Source organism: Macaca thibetana, chromosome 2, assembly GCF_024542745.1.
Source record: "Macaca thibetana thibetana isolate TM-01 chromosome 2, ASM2454274v1, whole genome shotgun sequence".
Classification (NCBI taxonomy): Eukaryota; Metazoa; Chordata; class Mammalia; order Primates; family Cercopithecidae; genus Macaca; species Macaca thibetana.
Genome location: NC_065579.1, coordinates 104,241,035 through 104,265,317, shown reverse-complemented (window position 1 = coordinate 104,265,317; position 24,283 = coordinate 104,241,035). Strand labels below are relative to the sequence as shown.

Genomic DNA, 24,283 nt, shown 5'->3' with positions numbered 1-24,283 from the left:
GTTTGATACCAGCCTTGTCAACATAGCATAATGAAACCACCATCTCTAAAGTGGAAAAAAAAAAAGAAAGAAAAAGAAAAGGAATATAGTCAGAACATTTCTGTACCAAGCAGAGAATGTTATATCTTGACTTAAACTCTCCTTCCTTCTTTACTTTCTTCCTCCCTCCCTCCCTCTCTCTCTCCCTCCCTTCCTCCCTTCCTTCCTTCCTTCTTTCTTGACTCTCTCATTCTTGTTGTCCATGGATCATGGCTCACTTCAGACTTGATCTCCTGGGCTCAAGCAATTCTTCCTGCTTCAGCCTCTGGAGTAATTGGGATTACAAGCCTGTGCCACCAAGCCCAGCTTATGGCTCAAACTCTTATAGTGTAATAATTAGAGAAAAAAACTGTATAAATGATTCTTGCCCTAAGGGAGGGAACGTGGACTTCTGAGCTAATGAGGAGATAAAATACTGAGTGACCTGTGGAAACCTGGAGAGACTCTCAGTTAAGGAATAGGGCATTTTCTTATGTCCTTACCTAAAAGTGGGGGACAGGGGAGTGAGAAAAGTTCCCTTAGACTATGTGCAAGAACTTGATAGCCTTATGCAAAGCCATCTTCAGTGAAAGGCCACAGCTTTTTCACCATGTCAGTCACAGGTCAGTGTTGCGGAAGCAGGCTATGGTGGCAGCCATGTGAGACTGGAAGAAAAGCCCAAGGACGGAGCTCTACCCTAACTCCAGTGTAGGGCTCAGAGAGGGACAGGACACTGCCCCCAGGTGCTTGTGGAGCAGGAGGGAAAGTCAGAGGAGTGATTTGACTTTTTCTTTCATCCTATTAACTGTTGGGAGAATAAACCATAAGGCTGTAAAGTGAATTAATTGCTTCAGAAAAAAACATGAGCAGTGGTGCCAATCCCTAATTTTTGCTTTTTAAAACCATCTCTAAAAATAAGGGCCTTTTGGGAAAGCCTGTTGTTGCCTGTTTTCCTGTTGTTTTTATTGCTTTGCATCTAGGAAATTACAAATAATGATTCTTTGCAATGGCAAATCCCCTGGGGTACTTTTAAAACAATAGTGATGCCTGGTTCCCCAACACTCCACCTTACTCTAAATTCAATTAAATCAAAATCTCTAGGGCTGGTGTCCAGGCATTAGTTTTTTGTTGTTGTTGTTTTTGAGACAGGGTCTTGCTCTGGTGCTTAGGCTGGAATGCAGGGGCATGATCACGGCTCACCGCAGCCTCGACCTCCTGGGATCCCACCTCAGTCTCCCGAGTAGCTAGGACTATAGGCACGAGCCATCAAGGATGGCTAGTTTTTGTATTTTTAGTAGAGATGGGGTTTCACCATGTTGGCCAGGCTGGTCTGGAACTCCTGACCTCAAGTGATCCGCCCACCTCGGTTTCCCAAGTGTTAGGATTACAGGCGTGAGCCACCTCGCCCGTCCTAGTTTTTGTTTTGTTTTGTTTTGTTTTTTTAAAGCTTCCAGGGATATTCTGTGTGCCGTCAGAGTTGAGAACTACCGTTCTAGAGCATTATACTGATACATTAAAACGTGGCTACAAATACGGTTTTAGAAACAATTAGTGCGACTTTTGCGCATGCCCACATCCTTTACAGCCTGTGTGGCTGGGCCCACTGATGTCATTTATCCAGTCCCTCAAACTTGCACTGTCCTTCCACAATCAGTGGGAGAAACAACCCTAACGTCCCTTTCTCTCCTTTGAAATGAACTGCTAGCTGGCTCGGAGGGTGAGGCCCAGAGTCCAAGTCTGCGGTCTGTGTGGGGCTCTAGGCTCTAAGGAGGCGCCCAGGTCCCTAGAAGGCGGCGCCGGGTGAGGCAATCCTGGACGCGGGTCGGGACCTGCCCGCAGCTACGCTGGGACGAGGAACCCAGAGCCAGTCCCGCGGCGCGGCAAGCGGCCGGGCGCTAAGGACTACATTTCCCACAATGCACTCCGGGGGCGGGCCGGGTCGGGCTGTGCGGCTGGAGCTGGGCCTTGGCTGCGAGAGGCCGGAGAAAGCTGTCTTCCTGCACTGGCGGCCGGCTGAGGGCGGTGGGAGGGCGCGGTGCCTGCGCTGTGGCCATGTCTGTGTACGCAGGGGGCCGGGGCCCCGCGAAGCTGTGCCCTCAGGCCCGGCCCAGCCGGACACCCTTACCCCCCCAGGGCTCTGGCAGAGGGCAGTGACCGGCACCTTCTGTGCGTCCTGGGCCCCTCTGAGAAACAGGTGAGTTGACTGCCAGCCCACGTGGCCTGGAGGCACCTAGAGACTGGAGAGCTGTCATCTTTGGAGGGAGGGGCTTGAAGACGGCCATCAACGCTATCGCTTGCAGTGGGAAGACTGTGTCTCCCTGGGGTCCCTCAGCTGGCTGGCCCCCAGCTGGGGAATACAAAAGGCGAGATCTGGAACCCATACTTAGGCTGGGAGGGCGAGGTCCGGTAGGGGGCAGTGGCCAGGTAGGACTCTTCCCCACCCCCCACCCCCACCCCTCAACAAACGAACACATATTCGGCCGGTAGAGTCTTCTCAAAAAGCAACAGAGGTGACTGGGATGAGCGGGGCAGCACCTGGAAAGGGCTTGGGGCTTTGCTTTGTTGTTGTTTTTAGACGGAGTTTCACTCTTGTTGACCAGGGTGGAGTGCAGTGGTGTGATTTCAGCTCTCTGCAACCTCTGCCTCCCAGGTTCAAGCGACTGTCCTGCCTCAGCCTCCCGAGTAGCTGGGATTACAGGCATGCGCTACCACGCCCAGCTAATTTTTTGTATTTTTGTATTTTTTTTAGTAGAGACGAGGTTTCACCATGTTGGCCAGGCTAGTCTCGAACCCCTGACCTCAGGTGATCTGCCTGTCTCAGCCTCACAAAGTGCTGGGATTACAGGCATGAGCCACTGTGCCCAGCTGGACTTTGCACCAGTTTGGTGCAACTGGGTTGTCCCTTGTACTAGGTGAGCCACGCTTTCTGGGCACAAGTTTGCAGAGGGAGGGTAAGCACCCTTTGTCAGGGAGGGAAGTAACCGCCAGAAGTGACAAGGACCAGACTATGATCTCAGCATGGAGTAGGCATCCTGCTGAAGCAGCCATAGCACAGTCTCGAACCTGGGCCTTGTCTGCCACACATCTTGTATCCTGGCACCTCCTTCCCAGACAGACCACTCCAAAGGGTTAAGGTGAAATGAAGTGCTATCTAAGCAGGAAGAGGGAACAGGAGTGGAAGGGAGTCAGTAGGGAGTGGCTCCTGAAGGCCTTCTTGGCTCCAGGGCTGCCTGAGTGAGAGAGGCACACTAAAAGGGCTGACTGAGCCAACTTGTTTGGTGACATTGCTCACAGGCATAGCAGGGCACTTTTAGGAAAAGCAAGGCCTGGGGCTTCTGAGAAGGGTCCCCTAAGAAGGGGCATCTGGGGCTGGTTCTAAGAGACCTCCTTTGCCTAACTTCTTCAATTCTAGCCTCCCAGGAGCTTCAGTTGCTCAGTTGTGGCTCCAGTGGGGGTTGGGGTGGATTTTGCTGTGATTCACTCAGCCTCCCTGTTTGAGTGTCCAGAGTAAGTATACAGAGAGCTGTTTGCTTCATCAGGCCTCTGGCTGGACCCCAGACTGACCTAGGAGATGCTGAGATACTGTATGATCTCAGGTGGCAGGAGAACTGTTGTGAAGGAAGTATCCACTAGCTCTGGCCAGCTGATCCTGCCCCCGCCAACCCTTCCCCAGGCACGTACCATGCTGGGTACCACTCAGCCACTCTGGGCTTAGTCAGCTAAAGCCCACAAGGGATCAGTGGAGAGTGGGCCCTGAGGACAGAATAAGTAAGCTATTGTAGACCTTGTCTGGTTCTTTGAACCAAAAGTGCAAGGTCACAGAGCAGTGGCATGTGGCAGACCAAGGAGTTTTGTGTTTTTTTTTTTTTTTTTTTGAGACAGAGTTTTGATCTTTCGCCCAGGCTAGAGTGCAATGGCGTGATATCAGCTCACTGCAACCTCTGCCCCCTGGGTTCAAGCGATTCTCCTGCCTGAGCCTCCTGAATAGCTGGGATTATAGGCGCCTGCCACCACACCTGGCTAATTAAGGAGTTTAATTTAGGAGAGACTTCCAGGAGCAGCAGAGAGCCAGTTGTCTATTCCTGCAACTCCAGAGCCAGTGAACAACCAGTTAGCCTGGAGGAACTCCCAGCTATCTATAAGACAGCTCTTTGACCTGACTCCCAACTGTCTATAGACAGCCCTAGCCTGAAGGTGAGTCGCTTCAGGCTATGGCCCACCTGGCTTTGCAAGGTCAGAAGCATATTTGCCCATATGCCATTGTAAGCTGAGCAAAATCTCAGAGGCCTGATTTACATGGCACAGACCACTGGATTCATGTGGTATTATAAGTGCAGTCACACATGGACTGAATGCTAAGTAAGAATAATCAGGATGTGCTAATGGGAGCAGCTGAGTATGTAATCAAATTACATGGATTATTTCATTTAATCTTCCCACAACCCAAAGAATCAATACTACCATCCCATTTTATAAATGAGAAAACTGATACCAGGCCAGGTTAATCCAGGTCCTTCTAACTTCAAAGCCATTGTTCCTGAACACCTGACTACTACCAATTATAAGTCTTCCCCACGGGCAGGGATTTCCAGAGGCCACATGATAGATGTGATGGAACTGGGCATTCTTCAGAGATCTTTCAGTTTTCCTTTCCATTTTTCTTTTTTAATTGCCTGAGGGATAAAAACACAAGTTTGGCTGGGCACTGTGACTAATGCCTGTAATCCCAGCACTTTGGGAGTCCAAGGCCGATGGATCACCTGAGGTCAGGAGTTTGAGACTAGCCTGGCTAACATGGTGAAACCCCATCTCTACTAAAAATACAAATATTAGATGGGCACGGTGGTGCACACCCATAATCCCAGCTACTCAGGAGGCTGAGGCACAAGAATTGCTTGAACCCAGGAGGCAGAGGTTGCAGTGAGCCAAGATCACACCACTGCACTCCAGCCTGGGCGACAGAGACTCCATCTCAAAAAAAAAAAAATCTCCCTCCCAAAGATGTTTGCTGGCTGGATGTGGTGGCTCACACCTGTAATCCCAGCACTTTGGGAGCCCTAGGAGGGAGGATCTTCAGCTCGGGAGTTCAAGAACAGCCTGGACAACATACTGAGACCCTATCTCTACAAAAATAAAAATTAAAAAATTAGCCAGGCGTGGTGGCACGTGCCTGTAGTCTCAGGTACTCAGGAGGCTGAGGTGGAAGGAGCACTTGAGCCTGAGAGGCCAGGGCTACAGTTAGCTGTGATCACATCACTATTCTATCTCAAAAAAAAAAAAAAAATAGAACTCCTTCTGCATGTGGCTTAAAGCCACACTGAAATTTGTGGCAGGTAACCTTCAATCCAGAGAAATAAAGCAGGGCAAGAGGGGTAAAGAGCAGGGATATTGATAAGGTAATGCTTGAATAGCAACCTGAAGGAAGTAAGGGACTGAGTCACATAGATAACTAGCCCAGGCAATGGAGTAGGTCAAGTGGGGTGCAGGGGGAAAGTTCAGCAAGGGCAAAGTTCTAAAGTAAAAGTGCCCAGGAGGCTTAAGGAAAGCCAGGAGGTCACTGTGACTGGACTGAATCACAGTTAGTAGGGAAAAAGGATAGGAGATGAGGTCAAATAAGTAATGGGGAAGGAGTTATGTTGAGTGGGGCCTTGTGCACCACTGTGAGGAAATTGGCTTTCTTACTGAGTAAGATGGGACCATTGCAGAGTTGTGAGCAGAGGAACTGCATGACCTGAATTTTGTATCAGGAGAATCACGTTGCTGTAAGAAGCACAGATTATGCAGGGACAAGGGCAGAAGAGGGGAGACTGGATAGGAGACTACTACAACAATCTCCTAGAGTGACACTGGTGGCTTTGACCACAGTGGTAGTTGTGGAGGTGATAAGTCATCAGATTCTGGATATAGGCATTTCCCACTTAACATCAGTAATCTGTTTCATGAAAATTGGACATTCTGTGTGAAATCATTAACTTAATATATTTTCCATTGATTGACTGATTGAGACAGGGTCTTGCTCTGTTGCCCAGGCTGGAGTACAGTGGCACAATCATGGTTCACTGCAGCTTTGACCTCCTGTACTCAAGCGATCCTCCCACTTCAGCCTCTTAAGTAGGTGGGACTACAGGCATGAGCTGCCCCACCCAGCTAATTTTTTATTTTGTAAAGACAGGGTCTCACTATGTCAGCCAGGCTGGCACTCAGTAATTTTCTATCAATTCTATTTGGAATGTAATTTGAAGCTTTAAATGCACATTACTTTGTTAAAAATATAGATAAGATTTTAATGATGTAAATATACATATTTTCTGTATAAACATACACTGGGCCAGGTGTGGTGGCTCACACTGTAATCCCAGTACTTTGGGAGGCTGAGGCAGGCAGATCACTTGAGTCAAGGAGTTTGAGACCAGCTTGGGCAACATAAGGAGACCCTGTCTCTACAAAAAATTTAAACATTAGCCAGGCATGATGGCACATGCCTGTGGTCCCAGCTACTTGGGAGGCTGAGGTGGGAGGATCACTTGGGCCTGGGAGGTTAAGGCTACAGTGAACCGTGATCACACTATTGCACTTCGGCCTGGGTGGCAGAGTGAGACCCTCTCTTGATAGATAAATAAACATAAGCTGAATCAATATAAGTTTGGTATATTAGTTAACTATTGCTGTGTAACAAATTATCCCAAAACTTAGCAGCTTAAAATGACAGTATTTATTATCGCATACAGTTCTTGTGGGTCAAGAATTTGGGAGCAGCTTAGCTGGATGGCTCAAGCTCAGGGTCTCTTATTACTTTGAAGTCACCTGAAGGTTTGACTGGGCCTAGATGATCTGCTTCCAAGATGACTCGCTCATGACTAGCAAGTTGGTACTGGCTATTCACAGGAGGTCTCAGTTCCTTGCCATGAAGTTCTCTCCATAGAGCTGCTTATATGTCCTTAAAACATGGCTGATGGCTTTCCCTAGAGGGAGTGATCTGAGAGAACAAGGCAGAAGCCACAATGTCTTTTATGACCTAGCCTCAGAAGTCACACATTGTTTTTTCCTTTTTTTTTTTTTTTTTGACAGGGTCTTGCTCTGGCACCCAAGCTGGAGTGCAGTGGTGCGATCTTGGCTCGCTGCAACCTCTGCCTCCCGGGTTCAAGTGATTCTCATGCCTCAGCCTCCCGAGCAGTTGGGATTACAGGCACCCACCACGACACCTAGGTAATTTCTGTATTTTTAGTAGAGATGGGGTTTCACCATGTTGTCCAGGCTGGTGTCAAACTCCTATCTCAAGAGATCTGCCCATCTTGGCCTCCCAAAGTGCTGGGATTACAGGCATGAGCCACTGTCCCCAACCACATTGTTATTTACAGCGTCCTTTTGGTTGCATAGGTCAGCCCTGCTCAGTGTGGAAAGGGAGTATGCAAAGGCATGCATAGCAGGAGTTGAGGATCACTAGAGACCATCTTGAAGGCTGACAACCACAGCTGGATATTAAAAACGAAAAGGCATTCTATGGTGAAAATGTTAACCAGAGACATTTTGCTCGATGTGCCTGTATTCTGAAATAGAACTGACAGGATTTGCTCATGGTTTGGTATATGAGGTGTGGGAAAAAAAAGAGAGGCATAAGGGTTGACTCCAAGGTTTTCCTTTTTTTTTTTTTTTTTTTCTATGAGACAGAGTCTCACTCTGTCGCCCAGCCCGGAATGCCACAGTGCGATTTCGGCTCACTGCAACCTCCACCTCTCCAGTTCAAGAAATTCTCCTGCCTCAGCCTCCTGAGTAGTTGGGACTACAGGCATGAGCCACCACACCCGGCTAATTTTTTGTATTTTTAGTAGAGACGGGGTTTCACCATGTTAGCCAGCATGGTCTCAATCTCCTGACCTCGTGATCTGCCTGCCTCGGCCTCCCAAAGTGCTAGGATTACAGGTGTGAGACACCGTGCCCGGCTGACTCCAAGGTTTTTCACCAAATAACTGAAAGGATGAGATTGTCTTTCTTGGCCAGGTGCAGTAGCTCACACCTGTAATCCCAGCACTTTGGGTGGCTAAGGCGGGCAGATCACGAGGTCAGGGGTTTAGACCAGCCTGGCCAACATAGTGAAACCCTGTCTCTACTAAAAATACAAAAATTAGCCAGTGTGGTGGCATGCGCCTATAGTCCCAGCTACTCTGGAGATTGAGGCATGAGAATCACTTGAACCTGGGAGGTGGAGCTGAGATCACACTGTTGCAGTGAGCTGAGATTGCGCCTTTGCACTCCAGCCTGGGTAACAGAGCAAGACTGTCTCAAAAAAAAAAGATTGTCTTTGTCTTTTTCTCTTTCGTTCTTTCCTTCCTTTTCCTTTCCTTCCTTTCTTCCTTTACTTCCTTTCCCTCCTTTCTTTTTTTTCTTTTCTTTTTTTTTTTTTTTTTTTGAGATGGAGTCTCGCTTTGTCACCCAGGCTGGATGGAGTGCAGTGGCCGGATCTCAGCTCACTGCAAACTCCGCCTCCTGGGTTTACGCCATTCTCCTGCCTCAGCCTCCCGAGCAGCTGGGACTACAGGCGCCCGCCACCTCACCCGGCTAGGTTTTTTTTTTTTTTTTTTTTTGTATTTTTTAGTAGAGACGGGGTTTCACCAGGTTACCCAGGATGGTCTCGATCTCCTGACCTCGTGATCCACCCATTTGGCCTCCCAAAGTGCTGGGATTACAGGCTTGAGCCACCGCGCCCGACCTTTCCCTCCTTTCTTTTCCTTCCTTCCTTCCTTCCTTCTTTCCCTTCCTCCCTTCCTCCATTCCTTCCTTCCTTCCTTCCTGACAGAGTCTCACTCTGTCACCCAGGGTGGAGTCTGGTGGCACAATCTCAACCTCCGCCTCCTGTGTTTAAGCGATTCTCCTGCTTCAGCCTCCTGGGGTAGCTGGAATTACAGGCATGTGCCACCATACCCAGCTAATTTTTTGTATTTTTAATAGAGACAGGGTTTCACTGTGTTAGCCAGGATGGTCTCAATCTCCTGACCTCATGATCTGCCCACCTCGGCCTCCCAAAGTGCTGGGATTACAGGCATGAGCCACTGCACCCGGTTGTCTTTCCTTTCCTTTCCTTTCCTTTTTCCTCTCCTTTCCTTTCCTTTCCTTCTTTTTTTTTTTTTTTTTTTTTTTTTTTTTTTTGAGACAGAGCTTTGCTCTTATTGCCCAGGCTGGAGTGCAATGGCATGATCTTGGCTCACTGCAACCTCTGCCTCATGGGTTCAAGTGATTCTCCTGCCTCAGCCTCCCAAGTAGCTGGGATTACAGGCATTCACTACCACACCTGGCTAATTTTGTATTTTTAGTAGAGATGGGATTTCACCAAGTTGGCCAGGCTGGTCTTAAACTCCTGACCTCAGGTGATCCACCCCCCTTGGCCTCCCAGAGTGCTGGGATTACAGGCATGAGCCACTATGCCCAGCCATGAAATTGTCTTTTACTGAGATGGTGAAAACTCTGGGAGAAGTGGTAAGTGCCTGTAGTCCCTGCTACTCGGAAGGCTGAGGCAGGAAGTTCACTTGAGCCCAGGAATTTGGGGCTGTAGTGCATGGTGGGGTGGTGATTCCACCTGTGAATAGCCACTGCACTCCAGACTTGGTGACAGAGCAAGACCCCATCTCTTAAAAAAAAAAAAAAAAAAAAAAAAGTGCTGCCACGCCTGGCTAATTTTTTGAATTTTAGTAGAGATGGGTTTCCCCGTGTTAGCCAGAATGGTCTCCATATCCTGATATGGTGATCCGCCCACCTCAGCCTCCCAAAGTGCTGGGATTACAGGCGTGATCCACAGCATCTGGCCTTTTTTTCTTTTTAAAGACAGGGTCTCTACCGGCTGGGCATGGTGGCTCATGCCTGTAATCCCAGCACTTTGGGAGGCTGAGGCGGGCAGATCACGAGGTCAGGAGATTGAGACCATCTTGGCTAGCATGGTGAAACCCCGTCTCTACTAAAAAATACAAAAACTTAGCCGGGCATGGTGGCGGGCGCCTGTAGTCCCAGCTACTCAGGAGGCTGAGGCAGAAGAACGGCGTGAACCTGGGAGGCGGAGCTTGCAGTGAGCTGAGATCACGCCACTGCACTCCAGCCTGGGCAACAGAGCCAGATTCTGTCTCAAAAAAAAAAAAAAAAAAAGGCCGGGCGCGGCGGCTCAAGCCTGTAATCCCAGCACTTTGGGAGGCCGAGACGGGCGGATCACGAGGTCAGGAGATCGAGACCATCCTGGCTAACGCGGTGAAACCCCGTCTCTACTAAGAAATACAAAAAAAAAAAAACTAGCCGGGCGAGGTGGCGGGTGCCTGTAGTCCCAGCTACTCGGGAGGCTGAGGCCGGAGAATGGCGTAAACCCGGGAGGCGGAGCTTGCAGTGAGCTGAGATCCGGCCACTGCACTCCAGCCTGGGCTACAGAGCGAGACTCCGTCTCAAAAAAAAAAAAAAAAAAAAAAAAAAAAGACAGGGTCTCACTCTTATCGCCCAGGCTGGAATGCGGTGGTGCGATCTTGGCTTATTGCAAGCAAGCTCTGCCTCCCAGGTTCCAGTGATCCTCCCACCTTAGCCTCCTGAGTAACTGGGACCACAGACATGTGCCACCACGCCTGGCTAATTTTTGTATTTTTGTAGAGGCAGGGTTGCCATATTGCCTAGGCTGGTCTTGAACTCCTTTGCTCAAGTGATCTGCCTGCTTTGGCCTCCCAAAGTGCTAGGATTACAGGTGTGAGCCACCACACACAACCAGGAGCAACTTTTTAAGGAGATGACCTTTTTCTTTTGAGACAGAATCTGGCTCTGCCACCCCGGCTAGAGTGCAGTGGTGTGATCTTGGCTCATTGCAACCTCCGCCTCCCGGATTCAAGCAATTCTCCTGCCTCAGCTTCCTGAGTAGCTGGGATTACAGGCATGCGCCACCACACCCAGCTAATTTTCATATATTTAGTAAAGACAGGGTTTCACCAGGTTGGCCAGGCTGGTCTCGAACTTCTGACCTTGTGATCCACCCTCCTCAGCCTCCCAAAGTGCTGGGATTATAGGCGAGAGCTACCGTGCCTGGCTAGGAGATGGCTTTTTTTTTTTTTTTTTTTTTTTTTTGAGACGGAGTCTCGCTCTGTCGCCCAGGCTGGAGTGCAGTGGCCGGATCTCAGCTCACTGCAAGCTCCGCCTCCCGGGTTCACGCCATTCTCCTGCCTCAGCCTCCCGAGTAGCTGGGACTACAGGCGCCCGCCACCTCGCCCGGCTAGTTTTTTGTATTTTTTTAGTAGAGACGGGGTTTCACCGTGTTAGCCAGGATGGTCTCAATCTCCCGACCTCGTGATCCGCCCGTCTCGGCCTCCCAAAGTGCTGGGATTACAGGCTTGAGCCACCGCGCCCGGCCGGGAGATGGCTTTTTTAAGGAGTTCAGTTTGAGGCATATAACCTTGAGATAACGTTAAGTAGACAGTTAAATGTGTGTGCCTCTTTAAGTCAGAAAAGAGATTGGGGCTGGAGATAAAAAAAAATAAATTATTAATATGTAGAGGGAATTTAAAACTATGAGACCAAATGAGATCACCAAGGGATTGAGTGAAGACAGAGAAGAGGTCCAAAGACTGAATTCTGTGCCCCTTTACAGTAAGAACTGCAAAAAGGACTCAGAAGGAATAGTCCATGAGGTCAGAAGAGAGCCAAGAAAGGAGTGGTGTGCCATAAAAGAGGAGAAAATGTTTCGAGAGAGGAAATAACCAAATTATCTATTGTTTATGGGTGAAGTAAGATGATCCTGGCAGTCGTTGGTGACCTTGATGGGAGCAGTGTTGGTGGAGTAATGGAGGTGAGATTCTGTTCAGAACTGGTTTAGAGAGAATGGGAGAAATGGAGAGGCTGTGGCAGGGACAATTCCTGCTTTCCAGATATCCATGAGCTTCATACATTTCCCAGTCCCTCTGGCCACATCACTGGTTCTGGTCAATGTGAGCTACAAAGTATTTAAGAGCTGGTATGTGATCCTCCATCTCTGTCTTCCCCTGCCAGGTGATGCGGAAGGCATGTGTTTCAAATGGCTACTATAGGGTGCTAATAGCTTGGATTCCTGAATCACTGCTTGGAATGGAGCTACTGTGAATTGCTACCAGTCCCACAGTAGATTTTGTGTGAGCAAAAAATACGTCTTTGGGTCTGGGTGCAGTGGCTCATGCCTGTAATCCCAGCATTTTGGAAAGCCAAGGTGGGCGGATCACCTGAGGTCAGGAGTTTGAGACCAGCCTGGCCAACATAGTGAAACCCCATCTCTACTAAAAATACAAAAATTGGCCGGGCGCGGTGGCTCAAGCCTGTAATCCCAGCACTTTGGGAGGCCGAGACGGGCGGATCACAAGGTCAGGAGATCGAGACCATCCTGGCTAACCCGGTGAAACCCCGTTTCTACTAAAAAATACAAAAAACTAGCCGGGCGAGGTGGCGGGCGCCTATAGTCCCAGCTACTTGGGAGGCTGAGGCAGGAGAATGGCGTGAACCCGAAAGGCGGAGCTTGCAGTGAGCTGAGATCCGGCCACTGCACTCCAGTTTGGGCGACAGAGCGAGACTCCGTCTCAAAAAAAAAAAAAAAAAAACAAAAATTAGCCAGATGTGGTGGTGGGCGCCTATAATCCCAGCTGCTCGGGACGCTGAGGGAGGAGAATGGCTTGAACCCAGGAGGCAGAGGTTGCAGTGAGCCGAGCTGGCACTACTGTGGTCCGGCCTGGGTGACAGAGTAAGACTCCGTCTCAAAAAATAAAAAAAGATCTTTGGGTATAAAATCTCTACCATTTGGCATCCATTTGTTACACAGAATAGTCTAGCCTACCTGACTAATGCAAACTCCAAATATTATTTGCCATTTTGAGGGCGTTTGTTTGTTTTTTTATAAAGGGCAACAGAAAAATGGGTTGGTAGCTAGTGGGGAATGTAGAGTTAAGGGGAAGTTTGTTTTGTTTTAACTTTGAAATAAAACAAACATACAGAAAAGTTCACAAATCATAAGTATAGCTCAATGAATTATTGCAATGTGAACAGCCCCAAAGGAGGGTGTTTTTTGTTTGGTTTTTATTTTTGAGACAGGATCTCACTCCCTTTACCCAGGCTGGAATGCAGTGGTATGATCACCGCTCACTGCAGCCTGGACCTCCTGGGATCAGGTGATTTTCCCACCTCAGCCTCCCAAGTAGCTGGGACTACAGGTGCATGCCACTACACCTAGTTAATCTTTTGTACTTTTTGTAGAAATGGGGTTTCACCATGTTGCCTAAGCTGGTCTCAAACTCCTAGGCTTAAGCGGTTTGCCCACCTAGGCCTCCCAAAGTGCTAGGATGACAGGCATGAGCCATCAAGCCCTGCTGTGAGGGGGTTTTGAAGACAGAAGAAATATCACCATATTGGCCGGGCGCGGTGGCTCAAGCCTGTAATCCCAGCACTTTGGGAGGCCAAGACGGGCAGATCACGAGGTCAGGAGATTGAGACCATCCTGGCTAACACAGTGAAACCCCGTCTCTACTAAAAAATACAAAAAACTAGCCGGGCGAGGTGGCGGGCGCCTGTAGTCCCAGCTACTCGGGAGGCTGAGGCAGGAGAATGGCATAAATCCAGGAGGCGGAGCTTGCAGTGAGCCGAGATCCGGCCACTGCACTCCAGCCTGGGCGACAGAGCGAGACTCCGCCTCAAAAAAAAAAAAAAAAAAAAAAAGAGGGGACCAGGTGTGGTGGCTCATGCCTGTAATCCCATCACTTTGTGGGGCTGAGGCAGGTGGATCACTTGAAGTCAGGAGTTTGTGACCAGCCTGGCCAACACAATGAAACCCTGTCTCTACTGAAAATACAAACATTATCCGGGTGAAGTGGTGGGTGCTTGTAATCCCAGCTACCTGGGAGGCTGAGGCAGGAGAATTGCTTGAATCTGGGAGGTGGAGGTTTCAGTGAGCCAAGATCGTGCTCCTGCACTCCAGTCTGGGCCATAAAGTGAGACTCTGTCTCAAAAAAAAAAAAAAAAAGAGGGAAGGCCTAGTCTGGCAGATGAGGCGAGGAGGTGGTGGTGGTAATCTCCGGAAGTTCTTTTCTTTCTTTTTTTTTTTTTTTGAGACAGAGTTTCGCTCTTGTTGCCCAGGCTGGAGGGCAGGGGTGCGATCTCAGCTTACTGCAATCTCCACCTCCAGGTACAAGTGATTCATCTGCCTCAGCCTCCCGAGTAGCTGGAATTATAGGCATGCTCCACCACCCCGGCTAATTTTTTTTATTTAGTAGAGACAGGGTTTCTTCATGTTGGTCAGGCTGTTCTCAAACTCCCGACCTCAGGTGATCTGCCTGCCTCGGCCTCCCAGAGTGCTGGGATTACAGGCGCGAGCCACCATACCCGCCCTGGAAGTTCTCTTCTAGAATGACTTCTGTCTTCTCGGTGAAATGGAAGGCAAGGTGATTTGCTGATAGTGCTAAGTATGACCATCAGGGAAGGAGATGATGGACATTTGAAGAGACAAGAGATGTGAAGTTAACTAGAGGAGTAGGAAAGTGAGGAGACATAGAAATGTAGGGCATTCCGGCCAGGCGCGGTGGCTCACGCCTGTAATCCCAGCACTTTGGGAGGCCGAGGCAGGCGGATCACCATGTCAGGAGATTGAGACCATCCTGGCAAACACGGTAAAACCCCATCTCTACTAAAAATACAAAAAGAAATTAGCTGGGCATGGTGGTGGGCACCTGTAGTCCCAGCTACTCTGAAGGCTGAGGCAGGAGAATGGTGTGAACCCGGGAGGCGGAGCTTGCAGTTAGCTGAGATCGCACCACTGCACTCCAGCCTGGGTGACAGAGCGAGACTCCATCTCAAAAAAAAAAAAAAAAAAAAGAAATGTAGGGCATTCCAGGCTGGGCGCTGGCTTACACCTGTAATCCCAGGACTGTGGGAGGCCAAGGCAGGCAGGTTGCTTGAGCCCGGGTGCTCAAGACCAGCCTGAGAAACATGGCAAAACCCTATTTCTACCAAAAAAATACAAAAATTATCCACGCATGGTGGTTCACGCCTATGTTCCCAGTTACTCAGGAGGCTGAGGTAGGAGGATCGCTTGAGCCCAGATAGGCCTGGAAACCCTGGCCACAACCCTGGCACTGTCAGGAGCAACTTGCTCTCGGCCTGCAGACTCATCTCTCAGAACCCACTCTGGCTTTTAGGATAGTTTTGGAATTACTGGTCTATGATTACACATGGCCTGTATGTTCTTGCTCAAGACTTAGACGTGCCCTGGTTTCCTTGGCATTCAGCATCCTGGGCCTTGTGGTGTTGCAGTGGTTGTTTTGGATTGCTCCTCTTAGTCTCAGCCTCAGAGGGGACCTCTGTGGATGCTACCGCAGGTTCCTTGTTGAGGGCATGCAGCCTCTTAGTTCCTCCGGCCCACTGTCTGACAAGGCAGCCTGCACCTTGGCCTTCTGGGCTCTGACCCTTGCTGGGAACCATTACTCTTGATTGTCCTGATGGATGGGATTGAGGGGCTAGAAAATCCCCAAATTATCTCCCCAACCTTCTTTCTTTGGTTTTATTCTGTGTGGGGTGATGCTGTTGGCAGTGGTGCCCAACCCCCCATGTCCTTCAGGCTCAGTGCAGGAGTGGCCACCAGGCCAGCTATCAGGATACAGGCTCTGCTTCCCTGTCTATTTGCACATGGAGCTTCTGCAAAAGATTCAATTAAAGAAAGAATTACATAACTTGGCCGGGCACAGTGGCTCAAGCCTGTAATCCCAGCATTCTGGGAGGCTGAGACGGGCGGATCACAAGGTCAGGAGATCGAGACCATCCTGGCTAACACGGTGAAACCCCGTCTCTACTAAAAAAATACACACACAAAAAAAGACTAGCCAGGCGAGGTGGTGGGTGCCTGTAGTCCCAGCTACTTGGGAGGCTGAGACAGGAGAATGGCGTAAACCCGGGAGGCGGAACTTGCAGTGAGCCGAGATCCGGCCACTGCACTCCAGCCTGGGTGACAGAGCGAGACTCTGTCTCAAAAAAAAAAAAAAAAATAAAGGTGACAAAAAGAAGAGGTTGAAAATTAGTTCTTTGGGCACACACATAGGAGCTGCCTGACTGGAGCTATGCCAGGTCCAGAGAGAATGTTCTTGGACGTACACTGGCTGGCACCACACAAATGCTACTGATGGTGAGGCTATCTGTTTGGGACTACCCTTTTCATGAACTTTTTTGAACACCTACTTTATGCCATGCTCAGGGGAGAGTCGTTTGCCCAAGATTACACAGCCAGGAGGGACAAGAGCTCAGTTATTCCCACCAGACTCTGTGTTCTGGGAGGCAGGCTCAGGTCTACTTTGCTCACACTAACACCAGTGCCTCCTGGGCCCCTGGCCTGCCTGCAGTGTTTGCCCCATGAGTTTCTGCCCTTCTAATCCATCCACCTAGATCCCTCTTTCTTAGAGGATTGGTACCTGGAATGGATCCCCTCCTGGGTGAACTATATGTTGCCTGACAAGTGAGGATCCTTCAGCCTGCCATTGAAGGACTCTAGAGGTGACATAAGCCTTGCTACCACCCTTGGTGAGCCACCCAGCTGGCTCTGTTACCACTGACATTTACTTGTGGCCACCTCCACCTGGGCCTGGGGCTGTGGAAGGACAAGGAGATCCAGCTGAATCTATCCTGGCCATCATATGGGCACTGAGAGTTGTCATGTCTATAGTTGTTTTTAATTGTTAAGACAACTTGTGCCAAATTCAAAAGGTACAAAAGGATATTTAGAGAAAAGCAGGGCTTCAGCCTGAAGACAAGCCTGTTGGCTGTGTCTCACTTCTTTCTCTGCAAACACCTAGATATTCAAAAAGAACTATTGGTCAACTCCGTTAATTTTTATTTTTATTTATTTTTAGTTTTAGTTTTTTGAGACAGGGTCTCACTCTGTTGCCTAAACTGGAGTGCAGTGTTGTAGTCATGGCTTACTGGAGCCTTGACTTGCTGGGTTTATGTGATCCTCTCTCCAGTAGCTGGGATTACAGGCACATGCCACCATGCCTGGCTAGTTTTTTAAATTTTTTGTAGAGACAGGGTCTCACTTTGTTGCCCCAGCTAGTAAACTACTGAGCTCAAGTGATCCTCCCTCTTTGGCCTCCAATCTTTGCTAAGATTACAGGAGTGAGCCACCAGATACAGGATACAGAGTTGTTTCAACTCCCAGATCCAAATCCAGCACTTCCTTCCTGTAGTAATATTGGGCAAGCTGCTTAAGCTCTCTCAGTGTCAGTTCTTTCATCTATAAAGCTAGCCTGACGGGAGCATCTGCCTCATAGAGGCGTGATCAAGATTAGGTAACTTAATCCACAGAAACTTCTTAGCATGATACGCTGACACTGAATAACTGTTAGCTGCTGTTATCAGTTTGTTTAATTATTTACATTTTATGTACTTTTTCTAAAAGACTAGGCTGAGCGTGGTGGCTCTTGCCTGTAATTTCAACATTTTGGGAGGCTAAAATGGGAGGACTGCTTGAGCCTAGTAGTTTGAGACCAGCCAGGGCAACATGAAAAGACCTTGTCTCTATAAAAAAAAAAAAATACAAAAATTGGCTGGGCACAGTGGCTCACGCCTGTAATTCCAGCACTTTGGGAGGCCAAGGTGGGCAGATCACGAGGTCAGGAGATCGAGACCATCCTGGCTAACACGGTGAAACCCCATCTCTACTAAAAATACAAAAATTAGCCGGGCGTGGTGGCGGGCGCCTGTAGTCCCAGCTCCTCGTGAGGCTGAGGCAGAAGAATGGCAGGAACCCAGGAGGCGGAGCTTGCAGTGAGCCGAGATTATACCACTGAGCTCCAGCTTGGGCAACAGAGCGAGACTCTGTCTCCAAAAAAAAAAAAAAAAAAAATAGGCCAGCGCAGTGGCTCACACCAGTAATCCCAGCACTTTGGGAGGCTGAGGCAGGTGGATCACAAGGTCGGGAGTTCAAGACCAACCTGGCCAAGATGGTGAAACCCTGTCTCTACTAAAAATACAAAAATTAGTGGGGCATGGTGGCAGGTGCCTGTAATCCCAGCTACTTGGGAGGCTGAGGCAGGAGAATCTCTTGAACCCAGGAGGCAGAGGTTGCAGTGAGCCAAGATCACGCCACTGCACTCTAGCCTGGGTGACACAGAGCAAGATGCTATCTCAGAAAAAAAAAAAAAAATTAGGCACAGTGGCAGGAGGATGAGATGGGAGGATGGCTTAAGTCCAGGAGGCAGAGGTTGCAGTGAGCCAAGATCGTGCCACTGCTCTCCAGCCTGGGCAAGAGAGCCAGACCCTGTCTCAGAAAAGACAGGCCAGGCACGGTGGCTCACGTCTATAATCCCAGCACTTTGGGAGGTCAAGTCGGGCGGATCACTTGAGGTTGGGAGTTTGAGACCAGCCTGAACAACATGGAGAAACCCTGTCTCTACTAAAAATACAAAATTAGCCGGGCATGGTGGTGCATGCCTGTAATCCCAGCTACCCTGGGAGGCTGAGGCAGGAGAATCTCTTGAACCTGGGAGGCAGAGGTTGCGGTGAGCCGAGATCGTGCCATTGCACTCCAGCCAGGGCAACAACAGTGAAACTCCATCTCAAAAAAAAAAAAAAAAGAAAAAAGAAAAGAAAAAATTAGCTGACTGTGGCATGTGCTACTGGGAAGGCTGAGATGGGAGGATTGCTTGGGCCCAAGTCAAGGCTGCAGTAAGCTGTGTTGGTGCCATTGCACTCCAGCCTTGGCAACAGAGTGAGACCCTGTCTCAACAACAACAACAATAATCTGCCGAGAGGGGCAGATCACTTGAGGTCCGGAGTTCGAGACCAGCCTGTCCAACATGGTGAAACCCCGTCTATACCAAAAAATATAAAAATTAGCCAGGCATGATGGTGCACACCTGTAGTCCCAGCTGCTTGGGAGGCTGAGACACAAGAATTGCTTGAGCCCCAGAGGTGGAGGCTGCAGCGAGCCAAGATTGTGCCACTGACTACAGCCTGGGTGGCAGAGTGAGACCCTGTCTCAAAAAAAAAAAAAAAAAAAAAAAAAAGACTAGAAGGAAATATACTAATGTATGAACAGTGAAAGATCCTGAATGGTAGGAAAATCTTGATATTTCTTTCTACTTTTCTGTGCTTTCCAAGTTTTTTTTACAATGAATATGTCTTCCTTTTATAATCAGAAAAGGAACAGTATATATTTTTTTGAAAGGAATTTTCAGAATCCATTTTCTAGAGATTTGAGTTAGTGGAGTCCTGATAAAGGACACTTTCCTTTACTTAGTACCACTGTTGATTATGCCTGTGACCCTGCCAAAAGCCATCGATGTTGCCTTTGCCCCACAGGAGAAACCAAAGGATGGCTGCTGACATGCAAAGGAAGAGAAGCAGCAAATGCCCTGATGGCACATTGACTCCTTCTGATGGACACAGTGTGGAGAGAGCTGAGAGCCCCACACCAGGACTGGCCCAGGGAATGGAGCCAGGTATGGGCAAGTGTACAGCCTCAGCCAGCTGCCAACCAGAGCAGGCTCCGCGGGGGTGGGGGCAGAAATTAGCATTCCCAACCACTTTTTGCTTTCCACTTATTCATGTATTTGTCAGTCACTCATTGGATATTTGTCAGGTTCTGGGGAAAAGGCAGGAGGCCAGGCTCATTCTGCATGTGGCTTTCCTCTCCACTTCGTATTACGCTGTTCGCCCTGAGCTTTCTGGCTGCCATTGTGGGCTCTTCTTCTGTTCCCTGTGTCTACAGCACACCTCCCCGGCTCCTTCTCCCCTCCTCACAAGTTAGGCCTGCTCTGACCATGCTCTGTATAGGACACTAATTATTTCATAATTTTATCTCTTTATGCATATATTGCCCATCTCTCTCTTCCACAAGATTGTGAACACTGAGCATAGGGCAGTTATATCCCCAGTGCCTGATACAGGGCTGAATTCGTAAGAGAGACTCAAAATATATCTGTTAAACTATTTTGTCAAAAAACCAATAAAGGAAGACTGACCTGGTCCCTGCTGTGAGGCAGTCACAGGCTGTGGAGCCATTACAAGGGGTCAGTCAGAAGCTATGGCCTAAGTAGGGTAGGGGAGCTTTCTCCCAGAGAGATTCATTGAGTATGGGTGGTGCTCCAGACACAGGGTGAGGTGCTACGTTCCTGCACCTTGCTGGGTACCATTGTAGCTGGGGAGAAGGACGATAATTGGCAAGTGCCACAAGAGAAATCAAAGAGGGACATATAGAGTGCCTGGGGTTGGAAGTCAGTAACTAACATCTTCCCTGAAAGCTGAAGTGTGACAATTAGCCAGCCATGTGGGGAGATAGGAGACAGCTGACAGCAGGTGTGGAGCTCCCGAGGCAGGTGGGGGCATGTTGAAACTGTCTAAGAGCAGATCTTGGCCAGTGTGACCAAGATGGGCAAGGGAGTAGGGTGGGAGATGGGAATGAGAGGTAGGCAGATACCAGCCACCACTGCTGCCATGAGTGGTTTCGGTCTTCTTTCCAGTATGATGGGAGGAGACTGGTGGGCTGTAAGTTTCAGAGAAGCATCATCCATGGCAGACAGTGGCAGAAGGGAACAGTGGCTTGACCCTGACAAGTCAGGCAGTCATGCTGGAGTGACCACGTTAGGCACCTTGCTGGTAGGAGTGTCTGCCAGTAGCTACCCCTCTAAGCACCAGTGCTTTTGGCCTGCAGGTGCTGGGCAGGAGGGTGCCATGTTCGTCCATGCCCGTTCCTACGAGGACCTGACTGAGTCAGAGGATGGGGCAGCTTCTGGGGACAGCCCCAAGGAGGGTGCCAGGGGTCCCCCGCCGCTGCCTGCAGACATGCGTCAGATCAGCCAGGACTTTAGCGAGCTAAGCACCCAGCTGACGGGTGTGGCCCGGGACCTGCAGGAGGAGATGCTGCCAGGAAGCTCTGAGGATTGGCTGGACCCCCCAGGGGCAGTTGGCCGACCAGCCACAGAGCCCCCCAGGGAGGGCACAGCCGAGGGGGATGAGGAGGATGCCACGGAGGCATGGCGCCTGCACCAGAAGCATGTCTTTGTGCTGAGTGAGGCAGGGAAGCCTGTGTACTCCCGCTATGGGTCTGAGGAGGCACTTTCCAGCACTATGGGTGTTATGGTGGCCCTGGTGTCCTTCCTGGAGGCAGACAAGAACGCCATCCGCTCCATCCATGCAGGTGAGCCACCTGGAGAGGGAATGGGGTGGGCTCCCCTGGCCAAGGTTCATTCATAGCAGGTTTTGGACCCCTGCAGACCAGAGGGCTGGGATGTGCTGTGTGACTGAGGGTAAGCCCCTCTACCTCTCTGAGCCTCAAGGTCCTCACCTGAACAGAGGATAACAACACTGCTGGCCTCATGGGGCTGTGGTGAGGACCAAAGATGCCTCTGACATGGGCTTTGCCTTTGGAGAGAGTGAGAATCTCCCTGGGGAAGTGACAAAAAGAAAGAAAGAAAAAAAAATACATATATGTATCTCCCAGGTCCTGAGCTCCACCCAGCCAGCCCTTGCCAGTTGACTTAGCACTTAGCATAAGAATGTGTGTTTCAGAGGGAGCTAGTCTTTGAAACAAGTGGCAGGGATAGGCCCTGAGCCCTCAGGGAGAAGGAGCAATGGGTTTTTATCCTGAACATCCTTAAGCCCCTACTGTGCGCAGAGCTCTGAGCGAGAAAAGGATGGGCGAAGCGGTGTTCGGAGGGAGCTGCGGCTGAGGCTGATATCCCTCTTTCCCATCCCGCCCTCAGATGGCTACAAGGTAGTATTCGTGCGCCGGAGCCCGCTGGTGCTAGTGGCAGTGGCTCGCACACGGCAGTCGGCACAAGAGCTGGCGCAGGAGCTGCTCTACATCTACTATCAGATCCTGAGCCTTCTTACCGGTGCGCAGCTGAGCCACATCTTCCAGCAGAAGCAGAACTATGACCTACGGCGCCTGCTCTCGGGCTCAGAACGCATCACCGACAACCTGCTGCAGCTCATGGCACGAGACCCCAGCTTCCTGATGGGGGCGGCACGGTGCCTGCCCCTCGCAGCAGCCGTGCGCGATACTGTGAGTGCCAGCCTACAGCAGGCACGGGCGCGCAGCCTGGTCTTCTCCATCCTGCTGGCCCGCAACCAGCTCGTGGCACTTGTGCGCCGAAAGGACCAATTTCTGCACCCCATCGACCTGCACCTGCTTTTCAACCTCATTAGTTCCTCCTCGTCCTTCCGCGAGGGCGAGGCCTGGACGCCCGTGTGCCTGCCCAAATTCAACGCAGCTGGCTTCTTCCACGCACATATCTCTTACCTAGAGCCTGACACCGACCTCTGCCTGCTGTTTGTCTCCACTGACCGTGAGGACTTCTTTGCAGTCTCTGACTGCCGCCGCCGCTTCCAGGAGCGCCTTCGCAAGCGTGGAGCCCACCTGGCCCTGCGAGAGGCGCTGCGCACACCCTACTACAGCGTTGCCCAAGTGGGCATCCCTGACCTGCGTCACTTCCTCTATAAGTCAAAGAGCTCGGGACTCTTCACCAGGTGAGGGAGGGCCTTGAGGGCACTGCTGTAGGGGGACAGGGACATGTGGAGTTGGGAGGCTGTTTGCTCCTGAGCTCTGAGATGTAGCCATGAAGCTGCCCCCATCTTTGGAAGCAGACCAGTGTGCTGGGTCTGTTTTACTCTGGCACCAGAGACTCACACTCTCCATCACCCTATGAGCATACCCCTCTCTACTTTATTACCCAGAAGGCCTGGAAATGCCCAGTATACCCAGGGAAGGAAACTGGAACAGAGGTCTCTCAGGTCCCTTGTCCTAGAGCAACTCTACTTTAGGTGTCAGTTTGGTCCAGCTCAGGAAGCAGAGCCCTCCTCTACTCCCTCCCCCAGCAGAGGGGCTGGGAAGATATGGCCTTCCTTTGTCCCTTTTGGCCCACAGGATTCCTAGTTCACTTTCCTCTACTCCAGATCTGTCACTCTGTCTTGGACATCTAAACTCAACCTGGCTTCTCCAAAGAGGGGTCACCAAAGACACCATGAGCTTAGGGGGTAAGAGGGGACACAGCTCTAGTCTCAGTGGGCCCAGCTCTGTCCTGGAGTGCCTGCTGTGGTGGGGAGACAATGCCCTGTCCTAAGGGAGTATTTGGAGGGTAAGACATATGATAGAGTCTTCCTGGATAGGAAGAGTGTTTCTAAATCTCTAGAGAAGACAGTGGAAGTCATTCCTTTGCAAACCTACTCCCCCCAACCCTGTCTGCAGCCCTGAGATTGAGGCCCCGTACACCAGTGAAGAGGAGCAGGAGCGGCTGCTGGGCCTCTACCAGTACCTGCACAGCCGTGCCCACAATGCCTCTCGCCCACTCAAGACCATTTACTACACGGGCCCCAACGAGAACCTCCTGGCCTGGGTAAGGCAGCCCTGGGATGGGCTGGACTTCACAGAGGTCCTAGGTGTGGGCCATGAGGGGCATCTAACCTAGATGACGACCCTTTGCCCCTTCTCCAGGTGACAGGCGCCTTTGAGCTCTACATGTGTTACAGCCCCCTGGGGACCAAGGCATCAGCTGTCAGTGCCATCCATAAGCTGATGCGCTGGATCCGCAAAGAGGAAGACCGCCTCTTCATTCTCACGCCCCTCACCTATTGATGGGAATGTGTGCAGGCTCGGCCTTCCCAGGCACACTGGGTGTGGGAAGCCGTAGGAGCCTCCAGATGGGGGCTGGCCTCTCTTGCCCAGCCAGCAGGCAGGGACTGTGGGTTGGTGAGTGCATTAAAGTGCTTTGGGGAAGACACTTGTCAAGCCCTGTCACTTGTCCCTTCGCCCATCCACCCTCACTCACATACAGACACTGGATCCTCCTCCCTAGCTCCTGCACAGGGGCACAGGCACATTTGAGCCCCTCTTCTCCCTCCCTTGCAACAGCATGAGGCCACACACATTCTCAGTTGGATCTTGGGCTGGGGCTGTTTTGGTTCGGCTGAAGTCTACCATATGTAAAAGGCTCTCAGGCACCATACTGCCCTACCCTACCCCCACCCCCATACTCAGTCTGAGCTTCTGCTGTCTGCCTCTCTTATCACTCCTGGGAGGGGCCCCCACTGCATGCCACAAAAGACTACCCAACCACCTTGGGAGCCCTCGCTGTGGCTCTGTTTAATGGGTTGCTGTAGTTCAGCAGGAGCTGAGCTGAGTAAGATAGAGATGGTCAAAATGGGGGGAATCTGAGCCCTGGTACTGGAGGGAGCCCCTGGTGAGGCAACTCAGTCTTCAGCTGAAATTCAGAATCTAGCCTCCCTTTAGCTGCAGGCCTCTGAGGAAACTGTCCCT

General features: G+C 50.4%; 1 protein-coding gene across 2 annotated transcripts; it reads left to right on the top strand.

The window, feature by feature from the left end:
• The first annotated feature begins 1,332 nt into the window (after positions 1-1,332).
• Positions 1,333-23,747, top strand: MON1A (MON1 homolog A, secretory trafficking associated). Of its 2 annotated transcripts, XM_050780828.1 has the most exons (6): positions 1,333-2,212; positions 19,330-19,469; positions 20,681-21,166; positions 21,732-22,497; positions 23,216-23,363; positions 23,462-23,747. In XM_050780828.1, the coding sequence occupies exons 1-6, from the start codon at positions 1,935-1,937 to the stop codon at positions 23,600-23,602; spliced, it is 1,959 nt and encodes a 652-aa protein (XP_050636785.1). In that variant the 5' UTR covers positions 1,333-1,934; the 3' UTR covers positions 23,603-23,747. The 2 variants fall into 2 exon arrangements, with proteins under 2 accessions (XP_050636785.1, XP_050636786.1); XM_050780829.1 differs by lacking the exon at positions 20,681-21,166 and having other exon boundaries at positions 1,384-2,212.
• The last annotated feature ends 536 nt before the right edge of the window (positions 23,748-24,283 follow it).